The sequence below is a fragment of the Phodopus roborovskii genome, unplaced genomic scaffold (genome assembly GCF_943737965.1).
Source record: "Phodopus roborovskii unplaced genomic scaffold, PHOROB, whole genome shotgun sequence".
NCBI lineage: Eukaryota > Metazoa > Chordata > Mammalia > Rodentia > Cricetidae > Phodopus > Phodopus roborovskii.
In genome coordinates this window covers 15,189,614-15,201,495 of record NW_026126480.1, presented here as the reverse complement: position 1 = coordinate 15,201,495, position 11,882 = coordinate 15,189,614, and the positions used below count along the sequence as shown (strand labels likewise).

The 11,882-nt window shown below is 35.0% G+C and overlaps 1 protein-coding gene across 1 annotated transcript; it reads left to right on the top strand.

Annotated features, from left to right (window-relative positions):
• The first annotated feature begins 209 nt into the window (after nt 1-209).
• Nucleotides 210-1,148, top strand: LOC127228072 (olfactory receptor 52P1). The gene has a single exon (XM_051192509.1). It carries the CDS (start codon nt 210-212, stop codon nt 1,146-1,148), a length of 939 nt encoding a protein of 312 aa, XP_051048466.1.
• The last annotated feature ends 10,734 nt before the right edge of the window (nt 1,149-11,882 follow it).

Below are 11,882 nucleotides of genomic sequence, written 5' to 3'. Positions count from 1 at the left end.
TGTAGAGGCAGTGCCACTAAAGGTTGAAAAGAATTTTCCTGAGGATTTACAAAGTTTTGGAAAACAGTCAGACCTTTAAAGGTGGGTTTTATATTGTGACTCTCCGTTACCCAATAAAGACATTTAAAATTCACCTAACAATCCTACTTTCTGGGCATTTTTTTTTTTTGGTTACTGTAATATTAATGTGCAGCATCCCTAGGTTTAACATGAAAGGTAATGCTACACATTTCATTGCATCTTTCTTCCTGGTTGGTATTCCTGGGTTGGAAAACTTTCACTTCTGGATTGGCATCCCTGTCTGTCTCCTGTTTGTCCTGACCTTGCTGGGGAACAGCATAATCATAACTACTGTCAAGCTAGAGCCAAGTCTCCACCAGCCTATGTATTGCTTCCATTGCATGCTGGCAATGAATGACATATGTCTTACCTGCTCTGCAGCTCTGAAGATGCTTGGAATCTTCTGGTTTGATGCACATCGGATTGACTTTGATGCCTGTCTAACACAAATGTTTTTTATCCACACACTTTGCATCATGGAGTCAGCCATCCTAGTGGCTATGGCTTTTGATCGCTTTGTGGCCATTTGCATCCCACTCCATTATGCATCAATTCTAACAACATCCATGGTGATTAAAACAGGTCTAGTTGGCTTAAGTCGAGCTATACTTATGATTATGCCATGTCCCCTTTTCATTAAAACACTTCTCTACTATACCAAATATGTTATCCATCATGCCTACTGTGAGCACATGGCTGTGGTAAAGGTGGCTAATGCTAACACTTATGTGAGCAGAATATATGGAATCTTAGTAGCCTTTTCGGTAGCAGTATTTGACCTCATGCTTATAGCCACATCCTATATAAAAATTCTCCAGGCAGTGTTTCGGCTCTCTTCCCAGAGAGCTCGTTCTAAAGCCTTGGGCACTTGTGCTGCCCACATCTGCACCATTCTTGCTTTCTACACACCTGCATTGTTTAGCTTCTTAACTCATCGTTTTGGCAAGAATGTGCCTCCAAGTGTCCATATAATCTTTGCAATCCTGTACCTGCTGGTGTCCCCCACAGTCAATCCCTTGGTGTATGGTGTCAAGACCAAACAGATTCGTGACCGAGTGTTGGGTCTTTTCTTTTTAAGAAGATTTTGAACACTAAAACATATTGAAACAACTTTTGTTAGGAGAACGCATTTTTCATGGTAAAACTGCATTAGCCTTAGTTGCCACTCTGTCGTGAAAATGTTATTCAATAGAAGATAATATATTACTATATTATATCATATTTCTGTATTTATCTTCAATAATTAATTTTAGGAAAACTGCTGAAAAAATTATTAAACATTTCAATGAGGATCTTCAAATTTCACAGTTCTGTTCTCTCTCTCTCTCTCTCTTTCTATTTTGAGACAGGGACTTGCTATGTAACAGGCCTGGCCTTCAACATGCCGGGATCCATTTGCCTCTGCTTCTCAAGTGCTGGGATTCAAGGTGTGTTACACCAAGCCCAGCTATAATTCTGGTTTAATATAAACACATTTATCCATTGTCATCTATCTTCTTATGTATTTCTTTCTGTCTATAACTAGAGATAAATTTATGTAGATTTAGTGCCATATTTCAAAGTAAAATAAATGTAAAAATGGTAACTTTGATCCTAGTTTATTAAAATTTGTAAAAACATCTTCAATAACTTTTTTCCATTTATCAGAAAAATGAGATTACATGGCAAATTGCCACTCCAAAATGTGGAAAAAGGAAACAGAATCACAGTCAGTATGAATTGATCTGAAATGGAATGTTTGCCCTATAAGAACACTCAGACAATTCTTCTGAGATGTGGAAATTAATATAGCTCAAAGATTCAAATCTATATGAAGAGAGTTCTTCAGAAAATAATGCAGATGAAATGTTGATTTCATTTTTTATTATTTAATACACATTGCAGATATCAACATAATGCAATAGTGAAGGAAAGTATAGCCATGCACATAGACAGAATTGATATACAAATTAAATATGATACTTGAGACATTTCAGAAATTGTTAGAAGAAATAAAAACTGACCAAATGGCATACATATCCTAGGAAACAATGCCACTTGAGGGCAAAACGAAGGACAAGTTACTGACTTAGTTGTTTAAATGAACACAGTATGTACACTAAAAGAAAAGGAACCAACATAAAATGAGCTTTGCTTTAGTTCACAAATTTTTTTTTCTTTTGAGATAGGGTTTCTCTGTTTAGCCCTGGCTGTCCTGCAACTCTCTCAGTAGACCAGAGATCCACTTACCTCTGCCTTCCAAGTGCTGGGGTTAAAGGAGTGGACCACCACCACCAGGGGTAGTTCACACATTCTTAAATTGAGTGTCATGTAGGGTAGCAGATTCGCATAGAGGATTCTAAAATATCCGTAATAAGAACATTTCTGAATCTGAAATGACCAAATAACAGATACAAATTAATTAAATGATGAGTCCAACGAGTTTCTGGTTATGTCTGCCTATGTTTCACTGAGTGATAAGTGAAACTTTAGTTTTGAACTGTCCTATGCATGCAGTCATATCTTGCAATGATAATGAAGGTAGCCTGAAATGCTTTGGCTAAGAATTGTAATCTTTGTATATAATGGATTATATGAAAAGTTTTCTTCTTTTATATAAATGCCATGCTTTAATTATAGAAAACAGGGACATGAGTTATTTACTACCATCATTCTTCAAAATGTAACTAGTGTGTATTTGAATATATTGTGCTAATTTTTAAAATAGTTTTTTTTAAAAATATTTATTTTTATTTATGTGTGTATGTGTTTTATGTGTTTGTATCTATACATATGTGGAGCCCATGGAGGCTAGAAGATGGCATCATATCCCCTAGAGCTTGGGCTACATTGCCTGTGAGTTGCTTGATATGGTTGCTGAGCTATCTCTCTAGCCCCAAGCATTTTGATGTTAAAAATAGTGTTTAAATAACTGACATGAGTTTCATAAGAAACTGTTCAATGCTTTGGCATTGCAATTAGGACCAAACTTCTAACAGTTTCTGAAATGATCCTAAACACCCCTTTGCAGTTTTGTACTGAATATTTCTGCAAAGAAGCATTTTCCACAATAATGACCACAAAATCAAAATATAGATCAGTTCTAATAAGTACTGGTGATACTTTATATCTTATAGTATCAGGTGTTCAGATAAGTTTTAATGTTTTATGCAAGTCTAAGCAAGTACATCTTCTTAATAGCATGTTAATTTTGCCTTAGTCTTTAATAACTAATAAATTTATATGAATCCAGAAAATTGTGTCAAAATTAATTTCTTTTTGATACATGACATTGACTTTTGATTGGTAAGCTTCCTATATATACCTACATGAAGGCTGATGAAAAAGTACTCAAGAGAAAAAGATTAGCAAGTAGAAAATCTTAAGAAATGCTGCTCTAGGAGATAAATACAGCCATTGTACAGTCCTTGAGAATACACTCAGAACTCAGGTAAAGAACTTGTTGCAATATTTATGGTAGTACAAGAGCCCTTAACACAGAACTATGTATGATACAGCTCGACCATCTACATGAGCTGGAGGCAGTAGTGTTGTTAAAAGCCTTGTGCTGCAATGTTGACAATGTGAGACATGAAGGGATCAGGGAGAGGGCAGTGAGGAGTGCCCAGAGACATCCAAGGTTACTTCTGCAGCATTAGAATTATACAGATTAAACAGATCTTACTCTAGCCTAAAGACAGTTCCTAAGTAACTAGATAAGAATAATTTAAATATTAAAGTATGATGGGTGATGTTATTCTGTAAATATGTTTCTCATATTGGTTCATGAACAAAACACTGTTGGCCAATAGGAAAGCCAGATAGGAGGGACTAGGAGACTAGGAGGAGAAAGGAAGGAGTAGGGAGGAGAGCCAAGATGGAAGACAGAGAGAGCATATTGCCAGCCCTTCTCTCCGGTAAGCTAAGACCACGTGGAAGTACTTAGATTAATAGAAATGGGTTAATCATTAAGAAAGAGCCAGCCAATAAGAATTGCTAGTAACAGGCCAACAGAATTTATATCTAATACAGAGTCTTTGTGTGATATTTGGGGCTGGTGCAGCTGAGGGACCAGACCAACAGAGGAAAACCCTACTCATAACAAAAGATTCAGAGTTCAGGTTTCTTCCTCACAATGATGTTGACTGGCTGACAGAGGAGGATTAGTCATGTGGTTTGTGAAGTTGTGAAAGAATCCCTGCTCAAAACAATGGGAAACTTGGTAGTCTATAATTCCATAACCACTCATACATACAGAAGTGCCCACCACACATAGAACATGTCTAGATTTACCTTCCTAAAACATTCTCAAAAGCTTGAAGATTCACTGATAGCTTAGGGGCAAATTCCCAGCTGTAAGTTTTGTTCTATTTGATATTTGTGACTTCTATCCAAGGTGAAGTTTAGGCTTTCCAAAGATCTGTGTGTATTTTTTATCACATCTACTATTTGTTAGAAACAATACAAAGCTAGCATCAAATTAAATATTAATGAAATTTTATTTCTTAATTATAATATTCTTTATATACAATAGATGAATGAAAATGAGGACATGACTCCTCCTAGATACAGTTGAGGAGAAAGTTCTTATTGTAGATATGAGGGAGAGGAAAACCAGAGGCATCTGAAAGAGTCCAGACTGAACATGGCCAGTGGAATAAATCAGACCATAAAAGGAGAAGGAGGGAGAGTGAGAGAGGAAGAGAAGAGAAAGAAGACAGAAGAAGAAAAAGAGGGCAAAGAGAACCAAGAGCAGAGCAAAGAGAATATGTGACTGAAATGGCTAGATTATACAAGGAAGAGAAGCTGGGGGAAGGGAAGTGAAGCTCAGGGATTGGAGAAGATTAGGGTGGGGGCTGGGATGAGAAATCGAGAAGATCACACTATAACAGATACTTTCTTTTTATTTATTTATTTATTTTTCTTATTTCAGATACTTTCAATGCTGGGAGGTTTTGGGAGAACCTGGCAGCCAGGTTAGCCATTTGTCCTGGATTTATTTGGGACCTAACAGCATGAGATACAGGGATAAATTGCTGCCTCATTTCCTATAGGCAGTTTACAACTGTCAAGTGGATATGTAAAGAATTCAATTTCCCTAAATACTCACTTTTGTCAGCAAGACAGGTAGACTATCTATAGACTTCCATCCCTTAAATTTCTGATTTCAGTGATACCAAGTACAAACCCTGAAACAAGCATTAGAGAGCTAATCCAAGCCATTACTTTTTGAGTGACACTTGCATAAGAAGTATGTGGCACTATGTACAATATTTTATTCCCTTGGATATTTGTTCAAATCACAAAATTGTACACACATCTTGACATAATATACCTTGACAACACTAAGGAAGACAATGAAGAACAAAACAAAGCCCCAAACAAAACATCCTGGGAGAAAAAATTAAAATATAGATAGCTGGAGAAATGGCTTAGTGATTTGGAGCATTATCTGTTCTTGCTGAGGACTCGTGTGTTCAAGTCTCAGCTTAGCTATAGTGGCTATCAACTGTCTGTATTTCTCATCCAAGGGGCTCTGATTCTTACTCCTGGTCTCTATGGGCACCTGGCATGCATGTGGTACACAGACATGCATGCAAGCAAAACACACATACACATAAAAAGTGACTTAAAGAATCTAAACATCTAATATTAGAGAATAATATTATTTCACTAATTACATGCCAGGGTAAGGAATTCATGTGGTAGAGGACACACCACATGAGAGTGAATGGAATATAAGTATCTGAAAACATTTCCTTAGGAGGACAATGCCTTGAAATGAACAATAGATGCCCAAGTGGGAAACAGTATTTGGCACCATTGAAGCCACTGGATTTTATTGGACTTAAAGACAGTTTAATGATAATTCTGAAATGAAATATAACTCTAAATAAAACTATAAATAAGTAAGTAAATAAATATGGGAGAGATGGTCAGGATAGCACATACCAATAGTCCTTGGGGCTGAAGATATGGTTCAATGGTTGAGTAGTTTCTACTATTTCAGAGGACCTGAGTCAAATCCCAACACCAACAGGGTGACTCAAAAGTAGTCTGCAGCTCCAATTCTAGGGGATCTGATGCTCTATTTTGATCTCTATGAACCACCGGATATTATCATGGTTCACAGACATACCTATAACAAAACACTCACATACATAAAATAAAATGAATACATCTTTTAAAAATTAAATTGAAATAAATCAAAAGGACAGTCCAATTTCAGCTTCTCCTATACAATGAAAATCCTATGTTTTCTATGGAGAAGACTGAAACCACACAATTTTTAATCTATCATTTTGAATGTATACATAACTAAACAATATCAAAAGCATAGAATAAACATATCATAACAAGGAAGTATAGTACAGAACAATGGAGGCTCTAGTCCACATATTAACTATTAGTTGGCTGTATTCTTATAATCCTTAATATATCTGTTCTTGTCTTTTACTTTTAAGCCAGCTATTTAGAATATTTCCAAAACCCATTGTCCTATCATGTGCAAAAATATTTTCAGAAACCCATTTTAAGAAAAAATAACCTAGGAAACATTTACACATATTTCCTTCTTATTTATGCAAGTGAGATAATTACTCAAGATAGTAGATCTATAGAAATGCAAAACAATGAAGAAATCATAAATATACACAGAAATATCTGAATTTAAGGACTTCCTATTTTATCTGTGGACTATTAATATAACATTTCCTATTATTTTTTATTTTATCTCTACATAATTTTTGTTTGCACAAAACTAGCATACTAACTGTTTATCACATTTACTCACTTTGTGTTTGATCCGAATTTTTCTACTGGGGTTGAGATTTATATTAATAATTTTGTTATATGTTTATCTGTCATAAACTGTATCAGACACTATCTTGAAAAGACAAAAGTACAACTAAATATTAATGCATGTGTTAAAATTTTCATTGTCAAATTAGTACTCAGTTCAGAAGGATATAAATAATGAGCTACATTTAAGCACCCAAATAGTGATGCTGAATGTGATTAGAAGTTACAAAACAGAAACCCACAGAGACAGCTGACCTGAACAAGGAGGAGCTAACGGCCCCCCAGACTGATAGCTGGAAAACCAGCATTGAACCGACACAGATCCCCTGAACATGGATCTTGGTTAGAAAGCCTGGGCACTCTAAGGGACCTCTGACAGTGGAACCAGGATGTATCCCTGGTATGCAAACAGATTTTGGGAGCACATCCCCCATGGAGGGATACTCCCCTAATTTAGAGGCAGGAGGGAGGAGGGCCTAGTCCCTATTCCAAATGACTTGACAGATTTTGTTGATTCCTCTTGGAAGGCAACACCTTCCCTGTGGAGTGTGTGTGGGGAATGGGATGGGAGGGTGGTTGGAGGGCATGAGAGGGAGGGAGGGAAGGAGGCAGAGAGAGGGAACTGGGATCAATATGTAAAATAAGAAATACTACTACTACTACTACTACTACTACTACTACTACTACTAATAATAATAATAATAATAATAATAATAATAATAAAGTTACAAAGCAATGAGCCTGGCATTGGTGGCACATGCCTTTAATCTCAGCACTCCGGAGGCAGAGGCAGATTGATCTCTGTGTGTTCGAGGCCATCCTGGTCTACAGAGCTAGTTCCAGGACAGGCTCCAAACAATGCAGAGAAACCCTGTCTCAAAAAACAAAGAAACAAAAAGAAAAGTTATAAAACAAGTTATTATCTTCAGTTATAATGTAATTTAAATGTATTCAAATGAACTCCGTACACAGTGGTATCAATGTCACTTTATACTTTTAAGTAAAATTTAAAGTGTAGCAGGTACAGTTACTTTTTGAATAGTGTTTATTATTAAGAGTTTAACTTACCCATAAATATAACTGCCTTTTATAGTAAATTAATTTTAAACATGATTAGCTTCATGTTTCAATTATAATCATAACAGATAGAGACAGACTTAATATGCAGCCAAAGTTTTTTCAAGTTGTGAGGGCAAACTTAAACTAAAACTTAGTACCTGTTCATGTGGAGCTTGATTAAACATTCACCATGAAAAAAGGTTTACGGTTGTCAAGATAACTCAGTTGGTTAAGTACTTGCTGCACAAACATAAATTCAACCCCAGAACCTATGTAAAAAGCTGGGTGTGATGGCACTTGCATTAGTTCAAGGGCTGGAAAGGTGGATAAAGACTAGTGGGGCCCTTGGGTTGTCTTCTCTGTCAGAGCAGTTTAATTGTGAACCCCAGGCCACAAACAAATAAAAAGCAAACAAACAAAATACAAAACAATAGCAGCAAAAAGCCAAGGTAACAAGGTGGACTGTATCTTGACCACCAACTTTCACATGCATATGCACACACACACACACACACACACACACACACACACACACACACACACACAGAGAGAGAGAGAGAGAGAGAGAGAGAGAGAGAAATTATTATAGAATAAAAGGGTTTTGAGTAGATTTGCTATTTGAAACCAAAGTAAATAAATGAATCAAGAAGGATAATTATAATAGGAAATTTTGAACACTTGGTGTTGAATCTTTTTGGTCTCCCCCCCCCATAAACAATAGGATTGAGCAAAGATAGGACAAGCAGGCAAAGGTTAGACAGGAGAATATGAATATTCCTAGCATTTGGAGTAAGATGCAAGTAACCAGAGCAAAGACTGTTGCTCCAAGCATTGCTAGGAAGAGATACATGGGTTCAGGCAGGCTTTGCTCAAATTTGATGACAACTAGGAGCAGAAAATTTCCAAAAACAGTGATGATGTACATGGGAAGGAATCCCAATCCAGAATTACAGAGTCCAAGCCAGGAATCCCAATCAGAGTCAGCATGGAGGGCCTGAAAATGGAGCTATTAGATCAGGCATGGTCCCTTGGAGGCTTCAGGCATATACTTCTCAATTAGATTGGCAGCATGTGCTGGAAATATTTCTTCTGTTTTCAGTTTTCACCTAGATTCACACAACCAGAATGGGAATTCACGTGGCAGCTTTCAGATATAGACTTTTACTGATGATACCCATTTATGTACATCCAAGATTGTTTATGTGTCTTTTCTAGGTGTGAATGATTTATTTCCGAGTTCAGTTTTACATCCATCTCTCTCAAATTTTTCTTTTTCCATATCTCACCATAAACATATACAACAGATACACTCTCAAAATAAAAGCTTATTAAATATATTCTATAAAGAAGACATATTTCCAAGTACTTATGAAAAATATTCAATTGAAAGTAAAGTTTTGTTTTTATAATAATTAAATATCTTATTTGATATTTAAATAATTAGTATCATCTTTATTATGTCCATGTCAAGAAGCATTTATCTGTTTAATAAAGATGTTATAAAAAGGCAATGATATTTTTGTTTATTGTTTCTGTAAGTGTTGAATTAATAATAAATCACTAATAAAATTACTATATTTTAATATTTCATGACATAGATATCCACTTGTTTCACCTTACTTCCATCTCTTAAAGTTATCTATTCCCCTACCCTAGTCCTATCTACTTTAGTATATAAATATGCTGAATGAGACAAGCTTAAGTGATTAAAAACATTTGTTTTCATAGGTTTCTCATTAATTTAATTACTATTTTGTAGCTTATTACCTAATACCCTTTGTTTCAATATAGTGAGATAAATTTTCTTCAAATATGAATCTAGCTCAACTTGGAAAAACCACACAGGGTAACATTTTCTTGGGTAAAATGATGTCTGCATGGAGGAAAGGGAAGGTAGAAATGTTATAAGTAAATTTAATCTCAAAATTAAAAATGCTACAATATAAAGATGATATTAATATTACTAGTGTCATGACTTCAATCACTTTTATATACTTCTAATTTTTGGAATAATTTATTTATTTTTAATTCTATATGATATTCAAAAATATATACTTATTATTTTTTTATTTCTTTTGTGTTTTACACAACCTAATTACTTCTTATTTAACTCCCAGGTTAAACATATTCTCTTTGAATTCTCAAGAAGTTAGTATTTTTCTCTTTTCTTATTGAGGGAGTATTTAATGATTGTAATCTTTTAGAAACTACTAAGTCAACTATAGGATTCTTTTTCATCAATTAGGTAAGTTTCAAACTAATATGATATTTCTTAGGCAGTTGTTGCCAGCTGTGCACATACAGGGAGGACTGGAGGATTAGGAAAAGAAAACAATGAAGTTCAAAATGGCTAAAAATCTTAGTTTCTTGCTGTGTAAGTTTCTTGGATTTTTGATTCTCACTTGCTTCTCCTATGATGACCAAACGTAACTTGCATACATGTGTCTGTGAAAACATAGCAGAAATATCTACTAGATCAAGAGAAAAAGCAGCATTTTAACACTCTTCACATGTGAATTAAATCTTTACTTCCTTTATATGATGTCTACTCTGAGCTGAAATAAAATCGAAGTCACCTCACATGTAAAGGGTCAGTTCTCATAGTTTTTTCACACATTACCTGAGTGTGTCTTTTTGAAGTTCAGAGGTAACCATGGGAACACAGACATATTTAATTTTCCAATTTCTTTGTCTGAGTTCACATATTAATACCAGTGCAGCTTTTCAGAGGCAACTAAAAAACAAGATAACATGTTCAGCACAGAAAAAGAGAAGGATATTGTACAATTCTTAATGAATGGATGAGTGATCAAATAATCTTATAAGGCCAGAATGTTAACCAATCTCTGTCTTAGTACTTATACATGACCTTTACATGTGAAGTATTACAATGGTCCACAAGTACTTTCCTCTTAATCGAAGTGACTCCAATATTGCTCATATAGGTTTGGAAGGGTAAATATTAGTCTCAACACTTGAGTTGACAAAGTTATTTCTAGAAATATTAGAGAAAAAAACCAGAAACTACTTTTTGTGGTTTAAATGACTCCTAAGAATTAATGCATCAAAACCAGGACTAATTCAAATACAGTACCAATACAGTAGGGAAATCTCAATTTATCTTCACAAAACAAAGTGACTTCAACAACTGTGCAAATATCACTGAGACATAGAGCTAAGCCCTTTCACTTTTGCAGAAATGACTGCTCACCACATCTAGAAATCATTTCTGGTGGTTGTTCATTTTGACTATCAGATGTTATGCAACTCCAAATACTTGTTATCAATGATCTTCTTCATATATATGCTGGCTCATGTTATAGAGACATTTTTCATTGCATAAATACCAAGAGTGCCATTTTTCCTAACAGTTTTTCCCTGAATCATAATTCTTGTATTTTCATCAACATATAAAGGTATGTTAGTTGTGATATTATGATACATAAAAGACTGGGAAACATAGCCTTTACTTTTCTACATAGGAAAATGGTTTAATATATAAATGGTTCATTCTAATTTATGAAGAAATATGTCTCACAAAATAATTATTGTCACCTATTAAAATTAATCAATTGTGAAGAGAAATCTTTGAAGCTATTACAATCTTTATTAAAGGCAAAACCCTAAAGTACATGTAACACACACACACACACACACACACACACACACACGCACGCATGCACGCACATATATATTGCTATGTTTATGATTACCAAATGTCTCTCATCAATTCTGTACATTCAGAGATGTGTATTTACCTATGTGTATTTTGAGAGGTAAATATGCACTTTGTTATCCATTCTTTTAGTCTTGTTTTCCTATACAACAATAACAATATTGTTGGTTTTGAAACTCTTTGCTATTGTAAATTTCCACAGCTAGAACATGAATAAGGATGACTCACCTGCAGAAAGTCTAAGGTAGGAATGTAACAAACGATGCAAAGGGGATCATTTTCATTTTTGAAGGAGGGAGTGGCTGAG

Bases quoted from the DNA above. Each gene is read 5' to 3' on its own strand.
- LOC127228072 (XM_051192509.1), top strand. From the start codon at position 210: ATGAAAGGTAATGCTACACATTTCATTGCATCTTTCTTCCTGGTTGGT.